General features: G+C 38.6%; 1 protein-coding gene across 3 annotated transcripts in view; it reads right to left on the minus strand.

Moving 5' to 3' along the window:
* Positions 1–267: 267 nt before the first annotated feature.
* The window catches only part of CAV1 (caveolin 1), a 34512-nt gene continuing 6825 nt past the window's right edge, over positions 268–27954 (minus strand). For all 3 annotated transcript variants that reach the window (XM_047763232.1, XM_047763235.1, XM_047763233.1), the window contains exon 3: positions 268–2477. In XM_047763232.1, coding sequence (XP_047619188.1) covers positions 2136–2477 — 342 coding nt within the window. In that variant the 3' untranslated portion in view covers positions 268–2135. The remainder of the gene's footprint in view (positions 2478–27954) is intronic.

Below are 27954 nucleotides of genomic sequence, written 5' to 3' on the forward strand. Positions count from 1 at the left end.
TAGATGACATACAATAAAACATTGAGTAAACTGCTAAACAAATATTTCTTATTAATTATAACTTTTATCTGAAGTAACTCATGAATGGTGATGTTCTTGGAAGAAAGATCCCAACTAAATGACTTTGTAATAGTTGAGAAGTGAAAGACTACTACTCCCCAAAACACACAACAGACATGTACACACACTGTGTACAAGCTTATTACATACACATATACACATCAACATGTACACATCTGTTTTGGGGGAAAATAATAAAGCTGACTGTTGAACTGTTAAACATTTTTATTGTGTAGACTTATGACTTTACAAGACATGCAGGATAAAAAAGTGTAAAATATATCAGTAAGCATATAAAATTTCAGCAATCTTTTGGACCAGCACTTGATTTGCACAAGGGACTAAGCATCTATATAGAACAGACATGTCTTGGGATACACAGTTTACAGATTGAATAACAAAGTAATTCCCAAGTGATTTTCCTCATATAAAGATAAAAATATCTTTACACTTAAAAATTATGCAGTATAGTACATTTTCAGTTATGTACACAGTTTAAAAGTAAAACTATGTCCATGCCAGTGTCTGTTTTAAATGCAAAAAAAAAAACCTAAGTAGGTAACAGGTTGGCAATTAAAGTGTCAGGAAAATTGGAAGAGACAAAAGAAAAAAAAATCAAGCAGGGTTCCAACAGGTGTATGAAAATAAAAATAAAAGCATAACTGAAGGTTAAAAATAAAGTCCCCCAGGGAAGAATCTTAATATGAGCAGGAGGAATAAAAAGCTTTTGGATGTACCAGGCAGCTTTCTGTATGACTCAGGTTTACAGGTAAAATTCCTCAGTTTGAGTTCAGAAGAATTTGAATTTATTCCAGCAAAATTACTTCAATCTTTCGTTACTGCCTCCTCCCCCATCTTTTCTCTCAGACAAGTGATGCTTGGATTAGATCCACAGCCCTGGCAGGGGGAGGGGCCCTGTGTCACAGCATAACAGACAGTTGCAAGTGCTTTACTTTGAAGGGGTCACATTTGCAACAACTCTGACAGTCTCACACAATGGCCTCCATTTTATGAGCCCTTCCCTGGAGGCCCACTGATCAGCTGAAAAGGGAACACAATGTTCAGCCACTAAACCACCCTGGTGATGGATTAGTTTGGAGTCAGGAAAGCGTGATTATTCTTGAAAATAAACGAAGCTGAATAGACATGCTGACCTCATTCAGCTGGTGAGAGGCAGGAAAAGTTGGCTTCCACTCCTGCCAGCCCAGAGAGGGCTTGACCCCATTTATCCACCTTAATTCATTTCATGGCGCTGATGTGGACCATTCTCAATATGCATTAAGATGTTGTGTGATCAAGTGCAGACATGAACTTCATCTCATTCTGTATCTGAGAGTCAAAGACAAGTGTGAAGAACTAGGTGATGGATTGTTCTAATTTTGGTCTTTAGGGAGGCTGCTGACCTAATGAAAGTTGGTGAGTTGGACCCTATTTGAAAAGGAAAACCTGAAGAACAGGAAGGCACTTACGTGTCATCATTGATATAACAAATACTTGGGCATAGAAAGTAATCACAGGTTAAAATTTCAAGAGAGTAAGGCATTAGTCATATGTGCAGATTATACTTACTAACTTGATATTTGATCCTATTGGATCATTAAAGTGAATGGCAGCAATTCGTTAACACTTCAGAGGGAAGAGTTTGCTTAAAACTGCCCACAGACCTGTACATTCAATGGCCATAGCCTGGAATTCTTCCCTTACCATAAAATGATCAACATTTTAGAATAGGAAGTTGAGGTGGTTCTTTTATTTTTTTTTTCTTCTCAGTTCTTCATATTTCCCTCAAATTATCTTTCAACAGTAGGTTCATATCTCAGCCAATAAAACAATGATCCAAATGTAAGGAAAATATTTTAAATGACTTTTAAAAATTCACCACCCCAAATATAGATGAATTAGCTCAGAAGAGACAAATAATAGTTATGAAAACTGAGCGTGATTTCTTTGTTCTGAATCAATAAAATTCATTCATATAGTGTTGCTGTACTGGCAAATTGAAACTCGAAATTGGCACCAAGAAAATTAAAAGGGACAAAGAAGAATCGGGTATACTTATACCCTTGAAATGTCACTTATATTTCTTTCTGCATGTTGATGCGGATATTGCTGAATATTTTGCCAATAGCCTCAAAGAGCGGGTCACAGAAGGTGTGGACGTAGATGGAATAGACACGGCTGATGCACTGAATCTCAATCAGGAAACTCTTAATGCAGGGTACAACCGCCCAGATGTGCAGGAAGGAGAGAATGGCAAAGTAAATGCCCCAGATGAGCGCCATTGGGATGCCAAAGAGGGCAGACAGCAAACGGTAAAACCAGTACTTCGTCACAGTGAAGGTGGTGAAGCTGGCCTTCCAGATGCCATCGAAACTGTGTGTCCCTTCTGGTTCTGCAATCACATCTTCAAAATCAATCTAAAAGGAAAAAGTAACAGACATGAGCTTGAAATCAAAGAAAAAAGAGAAAAAAGCATTTCTACATATGCACGAATATACTTTTGCTTTTATGTACAGGTTCTGTGTGAGTGCTCAAAGGTATCCAGCAGCATCAGCATCATTTGGAATTTGCGGGAAATGCAGAGATTTTGGCCTCACCTGGACTTTGTTGCATCTCTAGGGGTGGAATCAAGGATAATTTCTAATATGTTCTCCAGGTGTTTCTTTGCATTGTGAAAGGCTGAGAACTTCTGCTCTAGGGGAAACTATGGATATGATAAGATTCCTGCTTTCAAGTAAAACCTAGCATCATGGATAAGTATATGAGGCACTCAGAAAGAAGTAAGTGACTTGACCTAAGTTAATTGTACTCCAAGACAACTCTGTACACAATGTTAACCAGTAATGAGGTCATAACTGGGTTTCAACTCTTCACTCAGCTGGTAGAATATATTTGGAAATTAGATCATTGTGAGCTCTGAGGATTCAAGAAGTCTTCATGGCGTGATGGGACCTGAGCAGAAATTGGAAAATGGGATATGATTTGGAAATGAAGGAAGAAGTGATCTTGGAAATGCTGTGAGGAAGGCCCCAGGAATAAGGAAGAATGAAACAGTGAGTATCCCAGACAGGTAGACCTGTGTGGCCATGTCTGGAAAGAGAGGTTGAGGACAGGCTTAATTTTATTTTAATACAATGGGAGTCTATCGAAGATGATGGAGCAGAAGAACACTGCCATAATCAATGTAGTCATTTATCAATATGAATTTGAGAGCAGTGTGCAGGCTGGGAGAAAGGGAAAAGAGATTCTAGGTAGAGAGACTCTTGATGTAGCCCAAGTTTGAGATGGTAGGGCCCAAACTGGAATAGTGGCCACAAAAAAGAAAAAAGAAAAGGGAAAAAACAAAGAATTTGGGGGATGTTAAAGGAGGAATCCATAGGACTTGGTTACTTCAAGGATAGGGAAGAGAAAAGCCTAAGGTGAGCTTTGGGCTTCGTATTTGCCTGCTAAGGAGAACAGAGGTGATATTAACAGCAAGAAGAAAATTAAGAAGGCAGTTTAAAAAATGCTAAGAGAGAGCGCTTCCTTTTTTTAACTGACCAAACAATAAAGTTTTGAATAAGGACAGATGCAAATACCAGTGGTCCACACCTGTAGTAATTTCCTTTGGTGGACTAGGAAGTAATCAAATGAGTGTGCAGTCACATAGCACTTAACTTTTACCAAGTGCTTTTTTATGCATTGTCTCCATGTGATCTGGGGTTTTAATCTACCAGGGAAGGAAGGTTATAATTTTACAAAAGAAGATACATAGGTTCAGATGTGAAAGTGACTTGCTAAAGTCAAACACAAAGCATTGGTGAAGACAGAATGAAAACTTGGCCCCTTTTGCAACAGTATTCTCTCCCACAGTATATGTTCATCTAAGCAATTCATTCTCAGGATCTTTTATCTCTCTGGAAGGATAATATAGACAAAACTGAAGCATAGGATAAAATAAATTACCACTGGAAGAGTAAGACAGAGCCATCTTAACTGCTTGGCAGTGGCGGCTATATGAAGGGATCTAATGTGTTTTGAAATCCAAACAAGTTTATGACTACTAGCTGCAATCTAGCCAAACTCAAGATTAGAGAATGAGGACTTGGGTGACTCCACTGCAGCCTCTCAGTGCCAAGGAGCCACTTTTGAGTCAACATAATAAAACTCCTTTTGGAAAAAGAACATGATGCTTACCAGTAGCTAAAGGTTATTTTCTAGAACGCTCTATTTCTTGATGTGTTGTCCTAAGAGTATGTTATATGTAAAAATAGTATGTCCACAATTATCTAAATGAAGTTAAATAAATTAATTGTGGTTCTAAAGTTTTCTTTCCCTGTGTAGATATAGACTGAGAAGTAAACGTTTGCTTGGATGTTTTAAAAGGTTGTACTACATATGTGGCAAGTCAGATCATTCTTTAATGAAATTTCTATGCCATATACTTGTCTACTATGGGATTTTGCTCTGATACTGAATTTTCATAAGGGTCTTCAAAATAAAGACCCTTGGGTTTCCTTCATTCAACTGAAAGGTACTCAGAGAATTTTATGTTTTTAAAGAGGACTTTATTTTGTAAGAGTATTTGGTAAAGTTAAAAATGAATGCACCAGAACAGGTGTTCTTAATCTGAGCCAAAGGATGGGCAGTGGTGGTCCATGAATGCCCTGATATGGGTATATACATTTGTAGTGTACAATAGAAGAGTGTCCATTACTTTCATTAGAAAGTAAAAAGTCTATCACCAAAGGAGATTGGTAAGCACTTTATAGGAGCAAGGGATTCCTATTTCTTTGCAGAATGGACTTTTAAGCATGTCTACCTAGAGATTCTTTTTTAAGAGAAAGGAGAGTTACTAACATTTGTTGACTGGCTATTATGATCAAACACTGTTTCTTGTTTAATTCACAGCAACTCTGTAATTTATTATTTCCATTTCATAGAAACAATGTGAGGTTTAAAAATCTTAATAAATTGTCCACGTAAATAAGAGGTAGATTTGAAGTGCCAATCTAGTTTGATTAGATTGACTCTTCAATTCCACATTGCTTAAAAATTTTTTTTTCAAATTTTCTGAGATGTTTATAATATTTCATAATTAAAAGTCACATTAACAAAAAAGAGTTTTACCGTATTTAACCATCTGGTAATTGTAAGAATTCCCACAGCATAGTTTCTGAAGGCAGTGTTACAGTGAGGTCATACATATACACAATTGGTTTTTAGGATATATAAACATATGCATTTATGTAAAATTTCTTGATAATAACTTAATTTTTCTAAACATAAATGTAAATGCTTTCTTTCAGTGATCGTATTGGAAATTCTTAAGCTTTATTTTAAGTTGCTTAGAAAATTTCAGAGTGGCTGCTTTCTCAGTGCTTTCCAGAAACAGCAGTGAGCATGATTTATCCTCAAATATCCAAGTGAATTTAGAGCAGGTCTCCCGGGGTGGAGAACGGCATGACAAAAATAACATGTTATATAAATATATTCAGTTAGTTGCTGCTTTAGTCTTGCGAATTTAATGTGGCTTAAAAGAATATTAAAAGTAGCGCCAACTAGACACAGCTGAGAAAAAGTAAGGCAGATAAGGAAATACAATGAAACCAGAAATAATGTTTAATTTCTCTCTACCGCCATTTCTGCAACAGTAATAGTAGTAGGTTTTGTGAGGAGTACAGGAGAAAATTTATGTAAAGTGCTTAGCATGAGGATAGAACATTGCCATGTAGTAAATGCTCAAAAAGCAGCATTGAAAAATTCCTTTCTCTGAGTAACTAACCTTTTTAATAAGCAATTGCAATAAAAGTAACTATCAGCTGCAAAGTACATGGTGGCTGTGAATTCAAATCTCATCAGTGCTTCAAAAGAACTAACTTCCATCTGGGGTTATCTTTACCGCAAACCTCTGAGACGCATGCCATTATTCTCATTTTACATATGAGGCTGCTGTGGAAGGTTAAGAAATTACCACAAGTCACACAGATGCTAAGTGGCAAAAGTGGAACTTGTCCTACTTAAGTCTGACTTCTTTTTGATTATGCATCCTTGGTACTATACATTCTTCTCATAGTCTTATTTGCTTAATTTTCACACAGATAGCTATGCTTCCTAAAACATTCACGTTTTGATTATTAAAGGAATTACTGTTGTTAATGTTTCCATTTTAAGTAAGGACATCTAGTAACTAGGATGTTTTGCATTTTTGGTACTGATTGTATTTTCATGGTCCTGCACAGTGTGTTCTCATAATCCTGGGCACCTAGCCAAGGACTTTCTTTCTAATTGGCAGATAAGGAAACTGAGGCACGATTTAGATCAGCCAGGCATTCTCAAGGTCCCAAGTGAATAAGTGGAAAAGCTGAAATTAGAACTCTAACTTCCTGATTCCCAGGCCTGGGTCCAGCCCTGTGCTCTGCACTTTTCCCCCAGGAACTTAATAGCTCTCTCTCCATGTTTTTTCTCTGCTTACCCGACTCATATCTCTGGGTCTCCTGTAAGTCTTTTCCTTTCTTTTAAGACATCAACTTGAAATGTACCTCTGTGTGAGGTTAGGAGGAATGTCCTTTTCTCAAGTTAAATATAGACATTTCTGTACATCTATCTAGGGTGAAGAAAACTGGAGGGATTATTTTGAAAAAAATTCTCATTATACATTTTTACATGTATTCACAATGCACTGAACCCAACAAAGTTCTGCCTGTAATCAGTCATTCCATTTAAAGGCAGTTTGCAATTCCATCAATCAAAGCATAGTTGTTCCAGAAGATTCATAATTATTTAAAGCTGAAAGGATCCATAAAGGAAAAGAGTTCCATTTGAGATAAAGAATTGGTGGGCAATTGATGGGCAAGGCTGTTGGATGACTGGATCAAGGATACTTTCCTACTTAATGGCAGGCACAGCCTTTGAAACTCTCCTATTTCTCTTGTCTATTATCATCACACATCCTTAGTCATCTGGGTTCTACATTACATAGCCAATGCAAAAGGAAGCTAGGCCTGTATACGAATTTGAACATCATTGAATGAATAATGGTGCCTGTTTCTGATGATCCTTGGTGTGCTTGTGGTTCACATGCATCATCAGTTTGGTTTAATCCCTCATCAGAGTTGTCAGTATGAAGTCCCATTTCCTCAAGGACATGCTCCTCTTACACCTCTATAAGAGGACAAGTCTTGCTCAGAGCAGAACTTTATCTGCTCACCTAGAGATGGAGTATATAATTAATTAGAGATTTGCATTTAAACAAATAAACACAAAAACCAAGATATGCAGGTGCCACTTAATTTCTTAGAATGGGATGCTTTTGATGAGGCTGAGCTGCTCCTCCAGGAACTGATTTTCAGTTCTGTAATCTGTGGAATAAGTTGCCCTTCTGGTAAGAATCATTATGTAGACCTCAAGATTAAAGGCATAAATATGCTTCAGTGATATTTCTGTGTCTTAATAGACGCTTTCTATAGAGTCAACAGTTTATATTAGTGGATTTTTATAAATGACATTAAATACTTCTGTGCAAAGTGTAAGTAGGATGATAAATTGACTATGACTTATAATGCTCTAATTTCAGAAACATAAGTTAACAAAAATCTAGCAGCAGACATCAAGAAAAGCAATCCATTTTGTTGTGTTTTGATAATAGTTGGCTAATTCAATAAATCTTAGATTTCATCTTGTTAAATATATGTGATGGCAGTATTTTAAAAATATCTTATATGTACAGAGGATTAAAAAATATGCGGTCTTTTTTTGTCTCAAAATATAGACAATTTATTTCTGAATAAGGAATTTTCAAGAAGGAAACTTTTTTTTTTTTTTTCCGCTTTTTAGGGCCACATTCATGGCACATGGAGGTTCCCAAACTAGGGGTCTAATCGGAGTTACAGCTGCCGGCCTATGCCACAGCTGCAGCAATGCCAGATCCGAGCCCTGTCTGCAACCCACACCACAGCTTATGGCAAAGCCAGATCCTTGACCCACTGAGTGAGGCCAGGGATCAAACCCGCAACCTCATAGTTCCTAGTCAGATTCGTTTCCACTGTGCCACAGCAGCAACTCCTTTTTTTTTTTTTTTTTTAGGCCACGCCTGCATCATATGGAGTTCCCAGGCTAGTGATCAAATCTGAGCTACAGCTGCTGGGCTACACCACAGCTCACGGCAACACCTGATCCTTAACCCACTGAGCAAGGCCAGGGATTGAACCCATATCCTCATGGTTCCTAGTCAGGTTCATTAACCACTGAGCCATGAAGGGAACTCCCAAGAAGGAAATTTTAAGTTCAATTGGAATTTAATAAATAATTATGCTTGCATATTCTGTTTCTATGGGAAAATATATTTTTAGATTCTTGTGAAAATTGTGAACTTGTGATTGTATTGGATATATGGAACACATAAATAATAATAAGCAAGACGTCTAGAGAAGACTTGTATGTTGCCTGCCCACCATCCCAGGCCCACTTCTCTGCCAACAGAATCTTCATTTATTCAGGTCATAGAAATAATCCCTTAATCTCAGAGATAGTTATAGTTGGTTTAGGTTTGCCATGGTAATCTTAGTCTCCCTGGTGAGTAATTGGGTTAGAGTAAACATGTGACCTAGTTCTAGCCAATGAGATCTAAGTAGAAGACTGCAGGGCAAGTCTTTCAGTAAAGCTTTTACCTTCCTTATGAAAAGAAGCAGAGGCATATGGGGGTGGCTCTTTTACCCTTTCATCCTACTTAGAATGTGATGTGTTGCCTTAACATGGAGAAGTCATCTTGTGACCATGAAGTGACAGGCATAATTAAAAGGCCAAGAGAATAGAAGATGCCACTTTTGCAATTACCAAACTATTGAAACAATGCCAGTATCTTTCTGCTTCTTGACCTCTTCTTACACCCTTATTTCAAAGCCACAGCTATTCAGATTTTCAATTAGATATGGCAGAAAACATTCTTAAATGATACAGTAATGAACACTCTTTCCTGTTGATTGGCATAGTAGATATACTCATTTAGAAACCTGAGTTCAATTAGTAACCTTAACATATCTTTCCAACACTCTTCTATTCCCAGAATATGCTCTCTCACCTCTATCAGAAAATGTTTGCCTTGCATTAACATTTAGTTTTAGCAAAATGTAAGTAGGATGATAAATTAACTATGAAAAAAAACGAATGTATTCTGTGATAGGCAGTATCTAAGATGGCTCCCAATGATCCCCCTTCCTTAACTTCTTTGTATTTATGCCCTTGTGTAACACTCTCGCTTCGAGTGTGAGCTGGACTTGCTGATTTCCTTCTAAATAATAAAACATGGCAAAAGTGATGGGGCGGTTACTTCTGAGATTAAGATACAAAAGACCATGACATCATTTGCTTCCTTTATTACTTTCTTGTTTGCTTGCTCTGTTGGAAGACAGCTGCCATGTTGTGAATTGCTCCATGGAGAAGTTTATGTGTAAGGAACTGAGGGAGGACTTTAGCCAATAGCCCTTGAGAAACTGAGTCCTCTCTCCAAGCCTGGGAGGAACTGAATCCCATCATTGGCCACGTGAGTGAGCTTGGAAGTGGGTATTCTTCTAGTCGGACCTTGAGATGACACCAGCTCTGACACCTGGATTAGTTTGTGAAAGGCCCTGATCTAGAACCACTCAGCAAGTTACACTTGGGTTTCTGACACAGTTAGAAGATAAGTAGTTGTTTTGAGCCACTAAGTTTTGGGGTCATTGGTTATGCAGCTATTGATAACTAATATAATTCCAACACAATCCACCTTTATTTTGATGATCATTGTTTATTTTCTATTATATTGCTTTTTCTGTTATATATTTCAGATTTCATGCTTATAGGAAAATATATATGATGAATATGTATAAATATCCTGGAAATTGGTCCTGGAGCAAAGTCCAGAAATGTATGAGAAGGAAATATAGCATTTCCAACCCTCTACAATTCATATCAAACTTTTCAAATATTTGAAAAGTTTTAGGCTACTGATAGTGCTATCAGCTCATATCCCTAAAGTACTTGGATTAATACCTGGATTTGTACCAAAGACTAAAAGCCAGCTCCACCTAGAAGACCCATCACCACATTTGGACTTTGGAATATAATGTCCTGAAGGCACTATAGCAGGAGGTAGTATAGCAAAGGAATCAACTAGAGGGAGGATGCTTGTTAAAATGCAGATGCTCAGGCCCACTTCATTCTCAGATCATACGCATTGGGGTTGGGCCTGGGGAATTTTATGCAAAAGACAAAGCTAGAGAATGTCACATCCTTTGGAATTAGTGACAACTTCTTTTGTCCCTGACACTCTTTCCTTTCCATGCCTGGAAGCTCTAGTCCACTTCCTGCTTCTTTTTGGGAGCATCTCATGTGCTGGGTGGTATCTGGAAATTGGTGGATAATGAATGAATGGAAATTCTCTTGAAAAGCTTTTTCTGATTTAAACCTATAAATATTTATCATTGGCAAGGATAAATGACCTTTATTTATTATGAAAAACACAAAAACTGGCAATAGAAATCCTGATTTATTTTTCATGATTCTAAACCCAGTATAAACAAATGCATGTTTTAAAAATCAAATATATACTTCTAAAATCCTAATGCAAGAACCAAACCCAGACATACAGAAAGAAGGCTGAGACTTATTTCAAATTCCCCTTGGTGTTCTCACACCTATTTCCAACATGTTGAATGGTCTTTGAAGTTAGTGGAATAAATGTTGTGTGTGAGGGTATGGGCTAGAGAGGGTTGAGAACAAGCACAATTAAATGTAACTAGAACATAGGACCTTTTCTCCAATGCCCATGTGTTTTCTTATGGGCAAGGGCAAACACCCATTTATTTACTGGCAAAACTGGCACTATTGCAGGAAAAAGCTGCAGTGTTCTTTCAGGCCCCCCTGAAAATAGTAGGCTTGGATTGTATTGTTAATGCTTGTGATTACTTGGATTTCCAGAGCATCCACACACAGTCCTAGGAAAAATGTAAACCTGTGATGGGAACGTTGATGTGTTCTTAGAGTGCCTTCAAGCGGCAGATGCTAGGCCGCTTCGTCTTGCAGAAGAGCACAGGATTGCCTCTGTATCTAGAGAGAGGGGGCTGCATTACTTATCAGGGTTTCAAACTGGAAGAGGACAGAAAAGTGGGTATTTACCTACTTCTGTGATAGAAGAGAGTCAGGGATAGGGGGAAGGGTACAGAGGGGACCTGCAGTCCTTGGCCTGGGCCTCTAGCTGAGACCCTTGTCTCTCCCTTTGGACTGACCTCCTGTTGTTGCTTCTCAGACACTTCAGAGGCCTCAGAATAATAATATTTTACACATATAGTGTGCTATTAAACCCATCAGCTCCTCTTCACAAGCTTGTGAAGTTCTAGGTTATGTTTATAATAGGAATGGGAAATAGCCTTTTTATTTCCCCAGTAAGGAAAGGTCACTTAACTAATAAATAACTGAACAAAACCAGGACTTAGGGCAGGTCTGTTTCCACTGCACTCATCTTGGTATCCTGCATAATACCTAGTAGAACTAGGCATACATTAATTAGCAAATATTCCTTCAATATATGTAATGTTTTAAAGCAGTTATAAATGTTCATTGAAAGTATGTAGGTATTCACTAACCATCATATTATTTACTATGAATTCTTTTTCTGATATCACAAATGTTCCTTTGTCAATTTTTTTGCTATCCCATTTTATACAAAATTATGTTCTTTTTCTCCATAGTACTATAATATCACAGTCTGATCAAAATAAAGTGGAAGGTTGGGTATCATTTAGGTTACTTGAAAGGCATGAAGAGCCCACAGAGGAGGGGACAATTTTAACTCAGAAGTCTTCACCTTTAAGGAAGGATGATTTAGAAAATATTGATTTTTTAAAAATTGTCTTTATTTTTTTCTTTTTTGGCCACCCTGCAGCACATGGGGTTCCCCAGGCCAGGGATCAGATCCAAGCCCCAGTTGCGACCTGTACCGCAGCTACGACAACACAGGATCCTTAATCCACTGTGCTAGGCTGGGGATTGAACCTGTGTCCTGGTGCTACAGAGATGCCTCTAATCCCATTACACCATACTGGGAACTCCAGAAAATATTGATTAAAGCATGTTGTTGCTTGGTTGGGTTTTGCCCCAATGATTTGAATAATTACAGTTGTGTAGATTTGGCCCCAAAGCAAGGGGGCACTCACTGGATCATGCTAGGGAGGGGAAGCAGAGGCAGAAGCAGAAGTAGCAGTCCAGCCCAGCCCTTTGGGGGATCAGCAGAGCACACCAGTGGGGAAGGGATAGGACAAGGAGAGTGAATTTGTTCTTTGATGTCTCTAGTCTCCACTTTTCCTCATGTTTGTGTATGTATATTTCCCCAGTGGAGGAGGCCTGTGCTGTAATTTGTACTTTAGAATGAATTTAGGTGATTATATTTTCTTTCCTGTCAGGAGTGTAGAGGGATGCAAAGAGCAAGGCAGAGCATCATTGCCAATTGTCCTTTATTGTGTCATTAGTGGACTTTGGGCATGGCTATGGAAGATATGTTCTAAGACAGGAAACTTTTACAGAGGTTTTAGAATAGCAATAAGGTACAGTATAGAGCATTATATGCCTCAGTGGGTTCATCACATCCTATATGTGAAGACGTTCAAGGCAAGTGTTATTTTCCTCCTTTTACAGACCAATAGACTGAGTCTCAGGAGGGCTGTAATCAGTGACAGAACAAAACGCAGAACATAGGTCTCTTAGATCCTCCATTACAGTACTCTCTTTAACCCCACACAAAAGTCTTTGTTCTGCTTATGAAACCCTGCTCATTCAAACAGAGTCATGTAGGAATTTCTGAATCCACATGCTCTGGTTGCTCTCCCTTGCCTGCAACCATGCTTCCCATCCAAACTAACAGAACATGCTACCCTAACTCAGCAAATAACCAGTTCTACAAGGACAGGGTGTGTGATCCAAGCCAGAGGATGTGGCTAGCTTTCTTTTGCTGTCAAACCTCTGTTCCCAGCATTACCCTTATTCCCAAGCTCTTCTCTGGTCAGGATCCTCTGACTCTTTTGACCATTGGTTACCATGGTTCCCATTGCTCTTCACCTTTCTGTGGCTTCTCCTGGTTTACCACGACATTATACCTCTTCTATTCCTGTAGAGATAGTGGTTCTCAAACGTTAGTACACTCATTTGTCTGCTAAAATGAAGATTTCTCGGCACTGAGCTTCTGAATCAGTTGTTTGAAGGTAGGATCCAGGTATCTGTACTCCTCCCCCATTTTGATATAAGTGGTATAGGGAAGACACTTTGAGAAACAAAAGCTGTCTTATGCTGTCTTTGCTGTCTCTGCTAACATGAGAGGATCTGAAAAATCTAACACTCAAATCTGAGGGGGCATGATTGTAAGTTAGTTACTGTGTTGTTCTGTTGAAAGGCAGTATGGTACCCTGACTGATAGCATGGGGGCTACTTTGTATCTCAATTTTGCTAAGCTACCACACCTCTCCCTGCCTTAGTTTCTTATCTAAAAATTATAGGCATAATCGTACCTACTTCATAGGACTATTTTGTGTATCAAATGACTTAATGCAAAATGTTTGGGACAGTGCCAGGGGCACTACATCAGGAACTTTTGTCCAAGTATGGAAATCAGAAGTGGGGAAGTATCAGGGATTTTGTAACAGTGTTGGGAGGATGGAGAAGCTATTTTGGAAAGGGAGAACTTCTTGGCATTCCTGAAATCGTTTTGTGCAGGTGGGTTCTTATTTTGCATTCTGCCATTAGCAAACAAGAAGGATTAGCTCATTTCTAGCCCGTGCCTTGCCTCCTGGAGTTTATTATAAACATGAGGTATGCTGAGATCAAATATGCCCTGGAGGAGAAGATGCCCCAGCTGACTGAGTGTCTGGATGTGTCTGAAAGTAGCACCAACATAAACTAGACAGGACTCTATTTGCTTTAGTTTAATTCCTTTTTGCCTTACTCTTCCTTTCCTCTTGCCTGAAGGCAATCACCAGGTTTTTTCCATCTTTTGCTCTTCTTAGAAGGCAGTCTAAGTGATCCTTGGGTTGTATTATACTTTCAAAATTTAAATTTCCCTGTTTTTTTTTTTAATTTTCCTATTTTGATAACAAAAATATACATTCCCAGTTTACATCCTGTTATGCACTGAATTGTATAACAACATATCTCAAAAAGATATGTTGAGATCCCAGTCCCCAATACCTCAGAATGTGACCTGATTTGGAGACAAGATCTTGTTGTGTTATTAGGATGAAGTCATAATGGCATAGAGTAGGCTCTCCATCTGAAATGGCTGGCATAAGAAGGTGGTAAAGTGAAGACACACGGAGAAGGTCATGTAATTGATTAGACTTTTTCAGCTTCAAGCTAAGGTAATCCCAAAGATTGCCATAAAACCAGGAGGAGCTAGAAAGAGACAAAGAACAATTCTCTTACAGGTTTCAGAGGGAGCATGGCCCTGCTGACATCTTCATTTTGGACACCTAGCCCCCAGAACCATGAAACTATAAATTTCTTTGGCTTTAAGCCACCTAGTTTGTGGTTTTTTAAGGTGTCCCTTGAAAATGAATATCTATCTATTTGAAGTTACTAAAAACTATCCTCAATGATAAGATGATTTGGGATTCCAGAGCATACCTCCTCAAATAGGCTCCTTTCTTCTGGGAATCCCAGACAGGAACCTAAAACTGCATTTGGTACATCTGAGACCAACTCACCATGAGCCTTCCTCGGGAATCTGGAACCATCGCTCCTGTCCACATGGCCTTACATTTTCATTATTACGAAAAGCACCTAGTTTTGGGTGGCTTGGTACAAAGTAGGCTGCATATTTTTTTTATTCCTTTTTTAATTTTTATGCTCTGGTATTGATTTGGTGACATTTGTTGATGTTATGTGTTACTGAACAGTGACATGGAACAGTGAACAGTGTAAAAGTAGGTCAGGCAAGGGCCAGTGATAGGAGCACTGAGACTGGAGCATAGGAATTTGAATAAGGAAGAGCCATACCTTGGGGGTGCTTATGTTTGTTATCCTTGAGGAGAAATAACTCTAGCCCTTCAAAGTGTTGGAAGCTCACTTCACAAATAGAAAGTCTTATATTGTTTAATACATAGGATTCTTATTTAATCCAAACATGCAATGATAAGGATTCATCCAGAGGCCTGACTAGCTCACAAAATTTTGTGTTTACAATTGGGAGTTTGTTATTCTTTAAACATCTGGGTGTGTCATGGGACAAATATGAATGATTACCACACTAAAGAAAATAAAAGCTCTTTTCATTCTATCAAAGACATAAGAAACGGAAATGTCTTCACTGTTTTTAAGGCTACCCATTGGTTCACATAGACATTTGTTTGAACCAGAGCTTTTTAAACACTCTTAACTTCTTTTCAGCTTCTACAACTCACTTCCTGATGGCAGAGCTTGTTTCCTACCATTCATTTAAGTCAAACTAGGGTTACTAATAGTATTCATCTTACCTCACTGTTGGAATATTTTTCCCTCCACTGCTTTGAGTCTGTTTATTAAACAAATAGAAGATGAGTGAAATAAATCTCTGGAGGTTTGAACACCGCTTGGCTAGTGAGCGAAAGGATCTACATTAGGGCCCTTGTAAGGTCTAAACAAGGATAATCATAGCCCATTATGTGGCTCTCATGACACAGCCTCCAACTTCTACCACAGGGTTTCTCCATCTGGTATTGTTGGCATTTTGGGTTGGATAATTCTTTGTTGTTGAGGTGAAGGGAGGGTACTGTCCTGGGCACTGTAGAGTGATTCTCAACTTCTCTGTTCTCTACCCATTAGATGCCACTAAAAGCCCCTAAATTGTGTTAACTAAAACTGTCTTCAGACTTTACCAAATGTCCCATGGGACGGGAAGCCAAAAATTATTGCTAGTTGAAAACTATTTCTCTAGAAAATCAGAATATGCTATGATGAGACAGGACCTGAACTTTAGAAATATTTAAAGATTAGAATGTGTATTTATTGGGGGCACTTTTGATTTACAGTACTGTGGCCTTTTATGTTCATTTATTAATTAATTCATTCACTCATTCAGTAGTTATGAAGTAGCTACTTTTTGAGGATGGAATAAGTGAAATGAGGAAACAGCCAGGATAGGGTCAATGAGCTGGCTGTGGGTCACTGAAAGGGGGATATAGTGTAAATAAAATAGACATGGTCTCTGGCTGCTCACGTTTTCTGAGGAATCATTATCAAGGAGGGGCAATGCCTTTCTGTGGTACACTCTCTTACTTTTAAGGTAATAAAGGAAGTCTCTATCCTACCCAAATCACTAACCTTTTGAATTTAGATCAGACCATTTTTTTTCATTCAGCCTATCCGCACTGATTTAATGGTTTGATTTTTTTTTTTATGTATGGGAGATTATTTCTGCTGCCAGACTGTAAGCTCCCTGGAATGTAGTAGGTACTACATTAATATTTGTTGAATAAATGAATAAATTAGTGAATGCTTCCATTTGCTAAATTATATTTCTCTCTTCTATTTATAAGAGCACCAACCTGATAAAATTTCCTTTAAGAAAGAAAGTTCTGAATGTGCTATTATCTGCCCATGAGTAAGTGATTGCATTTATTGGCTGTTATTCTAACCCAGTCATAGTAATTTTGGTAAAAGAGTGACCAAAAAGTTGAGTAATTACAGGGAAGATATTCAGTTTTTGTTTATCATGAAATTTTGGTTCAAACCCACAGATTTAGACATAGCTTAGCTTACTTATGGAGCTGATGAATTTTCAGCTGAGAATGTTCAGAATTCAAATAACCTCATGTTTACCTTCAGATTAATACAGCTGGTGTGCTAAGTGATGAGATTAAAATTACTTAAATGCTGAACGTCATATGGGTTAGAGAGAAACAAACTCTTTATATCTAGGTAATGGGAAAACCTGATTTAAAGTAATAGTGCTTCTGCCCTATAGTTCTTAGTCATCTGATCCTATTGCTCACAGACAGCTGTTAAAAGAACTTCAGAAATGTGACCATATGAACTAGGTGAATTTGACAACTGTCAGCACTTAGAAAATCTGAGCATTTTCTATTTAGCTCTTTTTAAGACCATTGCTCTAACGCACACTGAAAGTAACTATGTGCTTCTCTGTTATATGAACTAAGGGGAATTGACTGGTTACAAAAAAATAACCAAAAAATTACCAGAAGTTTGTAACCAGAGTTCCCGTTGTGGTGCAGTGGTTAACGAATCTGACTAGGAACCATGAGGTTGCAGTTTCGATCCCTGGCCCTGCTCAGTGGGTTAAGGATCTGGCATTGCTGTAAACTGTGGTGTAGGTTGCAGACGAAGTTCGGATCCCACATTGCTGTGGCTCTGGCATAGGCCAGTGGCTATAGCTCCGATTAGACCCCTAGCCTGGGACCTCCATATGCCGCAGGAAGCGGCCCTAGAAAAAGCAAAAAGACAAAAAGACCAAAAAAAAAAAAGTTTGTAACCAACTTTGGAACTTATTTTCTGATCCATCTTGGAACACAAACTGCCAATTTGGAGGCGAGAGCAATAAAAGGGAAGACCGCAGAGTTCTGAACCCAAATGAAAAGGGGAAATGAACTCCAGTTCTTGATCTTCTTCAAGGCCAAATGTTTGTTTGTGGTATACATGCATTCAGCATGCCATCTGTTAATAGTTCAGCATTTCAAAGATGATTTAATTAAATCCCACAGCCTTCATATCAAGAGTGAGAATGACAATTGTTAAAATCTAGGAAGAAGGTAATAAAAATAGTATTGATGAAGGGTCCTCCACCATTCTTTCTGCGTGGACTTTTATACACTTTTACAATGTTCTACACTTTTATGAATACTGGTTAACTGGAATCATAGAATTTTAGAAATAAAGTGACCTGGTGATCTTCTAGTTCTACTTCTTAATTGCTATAGATGAAGAAATTGCTGTCTAGAGGATCCAAGTGACTTTTTCAAGGCCCAAGGTGACACTTGAGGTCAGTGTCAAAGAGAGTTGGAATTCAGGTTTCCTCTGAGGCTCAGTTTCCCCATCTGCTCTGAGGAGTGATTGGCATTAGTAAAGCACTTCTCAGTGACTTGGGGATCTTTTCTCTGCCATCCCTAAGTCCAGGGAAGCTTCCTGTGGCCTCTATACCATTAGGAGAAAAAGCAGTGCATATTCTCAGCTCCATTCATAGTATGCCTGCACCATTGACCCAAAAAAGGGGGATGGGAATGATGTTCTGACACTCTAACCAGCTGATCTTCCTCTTGGGCAGAATAGAAAGAGCAAGCAAAGGAAAGGGAAAAAACAACAGGGTTGGATTACATAAGAGATATGACATGAGATATATCCCCATATACAAAGTCCATCTTATGCAGTTACTATAACGGAATTCCAGAAAGTATTTTTTGTCATAGGAATTTGAGTGACAAATATCATATTCCAAAAAAGTTTCTAATGACTCTGCAACATGAGGATCTAGAGAAGTAATAATTTTCCCACTGTGGCCCTTGTGGTCCTGGAAATTTTGTCATGATATACAGTTTTATTACCAAGAAATTCTGAGAGTTAAAACCATACTCAATTCCAGCTGTATATCAGTATCACCTGGGGAGCTTTCAAAAAAAAAAAAAAAGAATACATAGTCTGGGCCCCATCATTGACCAATTCAACAGAATTTCTAGGGAATGGGTCGTGCTCAACAGTATTTTTAAATGTTCCCCCACATGATTTGCAGCTAGGGTAAAATAACCGATGGTCACAAAACAGCCACCCTTTGCAGAAGCTGCATTCTTTCATGAATTTAAATCACAATAGGGGTTTATACAAGCTGCAAAATTGTGTGAATATGCAATGTGTAGGAGGGAGTGGTTGGGCAGGCTTGCCATAAAGATAATGTTTCATACTGACCTTTTGGTACATACAATGCATGCATTTTGCAGTGTTCTACTTTCAGATGTTTACCACTTGCCTTCTCAACCACTGTTAAAACAATGCCACATCAACTCCTCTTTGCCCCCAAACAAACCAGGTATCCTGCAGGAATAGAGGAAAGTGTTCATACATATGCCTATGCTTAAGTACGAGACTATGTGTCAGTGTTCTTATACACCAAGTTTTAATTATAGAGATAGAAGGATTTGAGAAGGAATTTAGCACACAACTGTTTCAAAATAACCTCTTGTGATACATTCCTTGGATTAACCACTCTTATTACTTGGAATTTCTTCTCCCATGTAACCTAACACCCTAACACCTTTTTTTTTTTTTTTTTTTTAAATAATCCCGTCCTCCCATTTCCTTGTCTTGAATGATGATTGTGTCTGGGCAGTATTTTCCTTGTCAGTCTTATAAGAACTTGGCAATACCTGAAGGCAGTTGCCATATTATGTTCCCTTTCAACTCTCCTAACAAATTAACAGACAAAACAGTCCCTCTCCAGCGCTACCTGTGGGTTTCTCTTCATCCCTTACCTCCTTCCTTTTGTTCTTCCCTAGGATCTTTCCAGCATCTCTACCTCCCTAATTAGATCTAAACAGAACCCATAATTAGGAAGTCTGGCCAACAGCAAATAAAGAATCTTGTCTATGACATTTTAAAACAGCATTCCATTCATTATACTTCCTTTAAAATATCATTAAATTATTGAGATATTTAATGTTCAGAAACAATTGATAGACTTAGTTTGGGTCCCTTATTGCTTAAGGGGTATGGAGCATTTAAGGGTGTGTTTACAATAGTGATTCTCATCCAGGAGATTTTGGTCTTTGGGGACTGTGGAATCATTGTGTTCACTAAGCATCTTCATTTTCCACATTATAAGCTCCCACAGAAATGATAATTCTGATATTTTCTTATTTTTCATCTGTTTACATATTTGTTTTCCACTTAGTGTCTGTACATTTTATTCCTAGTCGTTTAGCATTATCTCACTGTGTATTGGTTTTTATCTTATTTTTATGGGCTATTTGTAATTTGCCAAAATCAATAATGTTATTTTTATCAGAGATGTTAACAAGGTCATTGTAATTGGTGTAATTTGTAAGTTGAGATCCTCTTAACTTGTTCGCTCCAGTCATTGATAAAATATTAAATGTTCTAGGACTATGGTCCTAGATGTATATTAGATACCAGTCACACCTAAAATTCGCTTTGCATATCATCACACTTTTTAAATGGCTTCTTCCTAGTTCTGCCTATGCTTAACTGAATATTGACCCTTTCCTATACTTAGTTTCCTATACTTAGTTTGTTGATAGGGAAACTATTTGGGGTCACATTGACAAGTCTTACTCTTATCTTTGTTATAGTAAATCCACTCCAATCACAGGAGAATGAGAGAAAGAAGCATATCTGGAAAATTAGTTAACATTCATTTCACTTGGCCCAGACATTAACAATGAAATAAGTGATGTCTAACCTCTCCTAGGAACACAAGTGTTTTGAATGGGTTTTTTTGTTTGTTTGTTTTTTGTATTTTTTTAGGGCCACACCCTCAGCATATGAAATTTCTCAGGCTAGGGGTCGAATTGGAGCTGTAGCTTCAGCTGCTGGCCACAGCCACAGCCACAGCCACAGCAATGTCTTGCCTGCGACCTACACTGCAGCTCAGGGCAATGCCAGATCCTTAACCCAGTGCGCGAGGCCAGGGATTGAACCCGAATCCTCATGGATATGGATACTAGTTGGGTTCATTACTGCTGAGCCACAATAGGAACTCCTTTTTTTTTTTTTTCCTGAGAAAGAGATCTGTGATCTCTGAGAGACCATCTATCAGGTACAAAGCAACTTTTGCACTGTTGAAATAGTGGATTAATAGTCACTACTTCCCAGCTACTAAAATCTTTGTGCTTAATATCTAGAAGTAATAAAGTGAAAGAGAAGCAAGAAGAGTCTTGGGTTTCTCAAGGCTGTTGTCTCTTTTAGGTGTTGGGTTTTTTTTTTTTTCTTCAGGTTTTGGATTTTTTTCTTCAGGGCTATCGTCTGACCTAGTCATTCCTCTGATGTTTGAAATTGTCCAGGGGTATATAGGGAGTCTGACAGGGCATCCTTCTACCCCTCTTTTGGCAGAAGAGTTTTTGTGTGGCCTGAGACCCAAATTTTAGCCACCCCAGGGAGCAATGCCAAGTAGCAGTGATGGCCTCTCTAGGCAGTCTGGGAATTTGCCTGCTCTGCCTTCCAGATACTTAGCTATGACTTTATCCTATGGGCCCTGGGAGATTGTCCAGTTGCCTTAGCCTGCTTATTGGAAGGCTCAGGAAAGCCATATTTGTATCTTCAAACCGGATATTTAAAAAATTCTTAATGATAAATATACACACACACACACACACACACACACACACACACACACATAAAACAAGTTTTCTCTTTACCTTAAAAATAGAGTGATTTTTTAATTTCTTTATTAATTATTTGGATATATTTTTCCTATAAGGTTTTAAATGTGGCCACTATAGAGATAAGGAGCAAAGGAAGACACTCAATGACTTAATCCTACTGCCTTTTCACTCACTGAAGACATTAAAAAACTTAAAAAAGAAATTTCAGATTCTTTTCAGTAGATTCAGTGTGGCATTGGTTTTCTGACAGCAGACTCAGTGTGGGGCCCTGAGTGGGCACTGGGCAGCCATAGTCCTGGGGCCATAGTTTTGTTCTGAAAGACTCTTATGATATGGGAAGAGAAGAAGAAAGAAAGGCATGGGGATGGAGAAGCAGAATACTTAGAAGGCTTTGAGATATGCTAAAATAAAAACAGAAACAAAATGTGGTGGGAGTCAAGAGAAGAGATGACAAATTTTGATGAGGGCAGTCAGGTTGGGCTGACAGAGGCCCCAGTATTTGCGGTGAGCCTTGGCAGATGGCTGTGGTGCAGCCTCAGGTGCACCAGGATTTAGTACTTACTAAATGTTTGCTGAATGGCCTTTCTGGGAATACCTTATTTGAGAATGACTCTTATTCCTACCTTTATAACTAGAGTAGTAGAGTGGCTTGCCCAAATATTTTGGTGAACTAGTGGTTATTAACTTCTTTGGACAAACAATTTATTTCCCTACTAAAAAGCCTGACACTCAAGAACAAATGAAATAGAGGCATCTGTTAACCTAACCAAAATAATTTGCTATGAGATCTAATGACTACAATCCCATTTCCCCTTGACATGTTTTGGTATGCCCATTTCCAGTTATATATCATTACTGCTAATAATATAGAAAAGGCAAATAGTAAGCCATGATTGATGGAACATTTTAATTGTTCTTTTGAGAGATTAATGATACCTTGTAAAATGCACTATTAAGTCTGTTCCTTACTTCTGGTATTTGTTTTTGAGCATAAACATGTAATCACTAGGGAGGAAGTCTCAGAGAAACTACTTTCAGGATTAAATAGGCATTTCTCCCACTAGCGTAAAACTAGGGTTTTTCTCAGTTGTATCCTGTTTTTACAATGTACTGTCGTAATGGCACGAATATCTGTAGAACTTGAACAGGCAAATTGAGGATTTTAGATGAAGCTGTGAAATGTAAAGTGCCTGTCAGGACCTGCTTCACCTACCCCTCCCTGCACATCCAGGCAGGAACAGCAGCAGCCCAGGAGCTATGGCCAACCTGGGCAGTCATGGTGCTTTAAAGACTCATGTAAGTCAACATGACAGCATTGCAGCTTGTCTGGTTCTGATTGTGTATTCCACTTCTAATCATTGGGACACCTCCTCACTTTGTACCCCACTTGTAGTCTTTGGGGTTTACCCCTCCCTGACTTGCTAGGAGCTCACCCAACTTGTTTCTTGAGATGTGGGGTTTTATCTTACTCTTTACATTGGTCCTTCCTTCTCCTTCCCCACCTCACCTATCAGGACCTAAAGTCTGACCTCAGAACTGCAGCCCTGTCACTCCGAAAATAGACCAGGTCTGGAATCCCCCTGCAAAATGCAGTATGAGACCCCAGTATGAGAACACAGTTATCTCTTTCCTCACTATGATGACACTACTGTTTGCTTGGATCATGATCTATTACAGAGAGGCCCTGGAATAGTTGTTAAAAACCTTGGTCCTCGTGTCTCACTGTCTGGGTTCAAATTCTGACTCTAACACTCCCTACCCATCCTGAGCAAATGGTTAGGCCTGAATTTCCATATCTAATAAATGAATATCATTGAGAATAGTAGCACCTTCTTAAAGGGCCATTAGAGGAATAAATAAAATAATCTATGCCACCAAGCTTGCCAGTAGAACATGCCGCAGGAAGCTCCATGTCCTCTTTCACTTCCCCCTGCACATTTGGCATCTCTTGGTTTGCCCCATTGCACTCCAGTTAGCTCTTTGTGTTAGCAGAGGTCCATACCTCATCAGGTCATTTCCTGCCCTGAAAACACCTCTGTGGACTGCTGCAACCTACAGAGGGACAAAAACTTTGGCTGGGCATAGGAAGCCCTGCTAATCTGGCTCCCTCTTGTGTCCCTTGTTCTGGCTACACAGACCTGCTGTTGGTGCCCAGAACATACTAGCTTCCCTCAGGTCTCTGGACCTTTGCTTCTGCTTCTCCCTGTGCTGGAATCCCTTTCCTGCAACACATGCCTGGCATTCAGCTTTGGATATTAATGAGAACTCTCTGCTTTGTGTCCAACTCTAGCCCATCTCTAAGTTACATGAACTCACTCAGATTTGTTTACATGTATGTGTTTTCCTGATAAACTCTAGGAGGCAGGAGCTGAGAGTTAATACTCAGTCAGTGCTTGAACCTGATTGCATCATCAGACATGGCAGCACTGTACAAAGCAATGGATGTTGGGATCTTGGAATTGCTATGTGCAAAGCCCAGTCTAGCACAGAATGCATCGCAGAGGAGGCAGAAAGGGACTTGTCCTTTATTTTTGATCCTTTTCCTCTCAATATCCTACTTTCTCACTATTTGGGCTCAGAAATCAGCATATTTTTTTCAGTTCTTCATTATAAATGAGAAATTGTGATTGATGCATGCATCAAATAATGAGATGACCCAGTGCAATCTCTAGATGCAATCTATCTTTTTATATAGAATCTATCAATGTCCATTTATATTGTAATGTCCTTGCTGGGCTCAAGAAAGGCTTATATATTGAATGAGCCTGAAAAAATTCCACTTTTAAATTGCTATGAGATAGTACATTAAGCACATATATATACCATCAAAACTTATTTAAGCCTCTTCAAAATTAAAAATACCTGGCTCTTAATTACCCAAGTAGCTAACAATGGCCAAGAGGAAGTTGAGGAATATGTATTTCCTCTGTATGAAATAATGGACAACAAAAGACATCTTCTCAAGGTTTTATAAAGAAAACAAAATATATTTTATATCTAAAATATCAATATAGGAGAGGCAGGAAATATGTATTCTTTGCAGGTGTAAATCTGTTTTACCAGTTAAATTCCCTTGGTAGTTGCAGAGTACATGGGTCATGCAGATTTCCTTTAAGGCAAAATTAAAAACACTTCCCCCACCTTAAACAATGGCTCATATGAAAGCATGCCATTTTATGTTTCCTGAACTAACTGAAAAAAAGTTAAAACTATTTTAAACATTTTGATCTTTGATTGAGTAGTTGACAAAATATGCGATGGAATAATATCAGTTTCATTAACCCTGAGCTGCAGGGAAAGAAACCAAAGTCTGAGGATAGAGTAGATTGGCCCTTAAGAGCTCCTCCTCTAAGTTAGGATAGTTTGATGTCTCAATGAAAGATAAGAGAGAGGTGATACTGGAGACTGGAGAGGAAAGAAAAGCATGACATTCCTAGAATGTGGAAAATATGTCCATTTTGTTAAAAGAATACTGCAAGTAGGGACTTCTGATGTATTCCAGGTATAGAAATTAGCGACAGGTCATTGCCAATTTACTCATGACCATTTTTATTCCAAACTAGGACTGGGACACTTTTGAGCATGGAAGGGGCACTATTAATAGTTACTCAGGGCTGATGAATATTAACTGGTCTGCATGGGACAACCTAGAACACATGGCAACCTCACTCCTAGGTCATTCTGAGGCTCCAAGCTTGTGGTTGGCTATAAACCCAAGTGGCCTCAAGGGATGAAGGATCATTGAGCAAGGCTGATCTGGGAACCTTCTATGGTGTTTCAAAACCCCCTGGGGAGTTCCCGTCGTGGCTCAGTGGTTAACAAATCCGACTAGGAACCATGAGGTTGCGGGTTCTATCCCTGGCCTCACTCAATGGGTTAAGGATCTGGCTTTGCCGTGAGCTGTGGTGTGGGTCACAGATGCAGCTCAGATCTGGTGTTGCTGTGGCTCTGGTGTAGGCCAGCAGTGACAGCTCTGATTAGACTCCTAGCCTGGGAACCTCTATATGCTGTGGGCGTGGCCCAAGAAATGGCAAAAAGACAAAAAAAAAAAAAAGAAAAAACAAAAAAAAAGAAAAAACAAAAACAAAAAACCCTCCCTGGAACATTTAAACTGACTTAACCAAGTATTCTTCTGGCAGGGAGAACCTCATCTAGAATTTCACAATGTGATTGATCTGTTCTCTTAGGGTCGAAATATAGAGATGTGTATCTTTAAACCACCTTTGTGAACAATCATTTCTAAGCTTGACTTTATAATCTAGAGAGCTTAATTTAGGCCCTAGATTAGGCCCCATCCCTAGATATTCTAATTTAGTAGATCTCAGTAGGCCCAGTCATCTGTATTTTTAAAAATTCCTCTGATGATTCTGATGTCCAGGCAAATATGAGAGCCTGCTTGGATTTGTAAAGAGCTTATGAGGCTGAAATTTTATTTTTTTTCAACAGGAAGATTAAAAATTGAGCACCAATATGGAAGGAGGGAATATCAGAGAAGAAGTGAAATACTTTCCATAAGCTAATTACAGTTTTTATAGGACTGAAGCAAGGGCAAATTGTTTAAAAAACATATGCCCCTTATTTTCTCCTAGCCTTATTTACTAGCTTAGGAACAATTCAAGGCATTATAGATGAGGCATTTTAAAAAACTAAGCCCTGAAGGTTTTAAAGTTTTAATAGACAATAGAATTTGGTAAAAAAATTTCAGCCAAAGTTTTCAAAGGAAAATGCATGAAGAGAGGCAAGGAAATTACTATAAACTCTGTGTGAGCAGTGCTCATATCTATCTTGTTCCATATTGTAGCACTGAACATACAATAGTAGATATATAATAATCATTTATTGAAAGGTGAATGGGTTTGGGGAGAATGCTATTATATGAGGATAGCTCTCATTCTTTTCCTTATAGTTAGAAAAGTTGAAGCATAGAAGCCTAAGATAGCTTATTAGCTTATTATTAGCTGGTGCTTATTAGGTTTTATTAGCCAATCAAGTTTACTCTTTGTTTATAAACTCCACCCTCAGTGCCTACTAAGGAAGAGGAATCTGTTGTCCTGACATCCTTCGCCCTCCATCCTTGGTATCCAGTCCCACACCAACAGGACTGGACATTTTTCATTTGAAAGAGACGATGAAAGCATTTGACCTTTAGGTTGAAACCAAAACTGATATGATTACTAGGTGCATGCCTTTTCTTGACTTTAAAAGAAACAGAATTTTGTGTCTATATATCTCATTACATTCACTGTTGTTTTTCTTTTTTCTTTTTTTCTCTTTTTAGGGCCACACCTGTGGCATATGGAAGTTCCCAATGTAGGGGTCAATTGGAGCTGTGGCTGCCAGCCTACACCACAGCTCACAGCAATGCCAGATCCTTAACCTACTGAGCGAGGCCAGGGATCGAACCCGCATCTTCATGGACACTAGTCGGATGCATTTCTGCTGCACCACAATGGGAATTCCTACATTCACATTTTAAAAAAGAAAGTTACAAAAGTTGCAAAAATTTCATTTCTTGGCATAATACTCTTTCTATTCTGTCAAGGTGCCTCTGAGCACCTATGGTTAAGCATATTTATAGAAGCTGAGGGCTCCTTTTTCAGAAAACTTCTTTTAAAAGTAGTATGCAAATCGTTTTCTCCAGGACCTTAGTGTATAGGAACATAGACGATATATGTATAAGGTCCAGAGCACGGAAAAGAGTGTGTGTTTCTTGGCCTAAATCATCTTTGTATGAAAATAGTAGCCCTACTCTTCCTGCTGCAAATCTGGCCAGAGGATCATGAAAGGGCCCAGGATCACATAGATCAGTTCACATAGCCCTTTTCTCCTAGGGACCAGCTCACTCTGAACATTTCGCCATAGAGAATGAGAACTTATGTTTAAAAGTAGAGCAAACTAAAAAGCAATTTCATTTGGAATATGAAAGTGTTTGATATTTTATGGACTTGAGTGGGTAGGATGCATAAGCAGATGGTTTCTGAAATTACTGGACTTTCCAGATGCTGCTTACCATTGCAGCTGTTCTTACTTTAAATCCCTTTAAAATGTAGCCAACACTGCTGTTAATTGGAATAATAACCTACATTATGAACTTTTTAATAATTCAAGAATATTTGGTGTATTTTCCCTAACTTTTAATAAATAATATGAAATTTTATTGTTAGAATAAAAGTTGAGGAGTTCCCATTGTGGCACAGAGGAAAGGAATCTGACTGGAAACCATGGGGTTGTGGGTTCAATTCCTGGCCTCGCTCAGTGGGTTAAGGATCCAGTGTTGCCGTGAGCTGTGGTGTGTTGCAGACGCGGCTCAGATCCCGAGTTGTGGCTGTGGTGTAGGCCAGCAGCTGTAGCTCCAATTCAGCCCCTGGCCTGGGAACCTCCATGTGCTGTGGGTGAAGCCAAAAAAAGAAAAAAATAAAAATAAAAAAGAATAAAAGTTGAGCTAATTCTTCAATATTTTTTGACCACCATTAGGAGATGAAGAAAGAAAACATACATTTTTTTAAGAAGCATTTAAAATGTATATTATTGTTGATTAAACTTGAAAGTGTTTCAGACATTTAAGAATGAA

This window comes from Phacochoerus africanus, chromosome 16, assembly GCF_016906955.1.
Source record: "Phacochoerus africanus isolate WHEZ1 chromosome 16, ROS_Pafr_v1, whole genome shotgun sequence".
Classification (NCBI taxonomy): domain Eukaryota; kingdom Metazoa; phylum Chordata; class Mammalia; order Artiodactyla; family Suidae; genus Phacochoerus; species Phacochoerus africanus.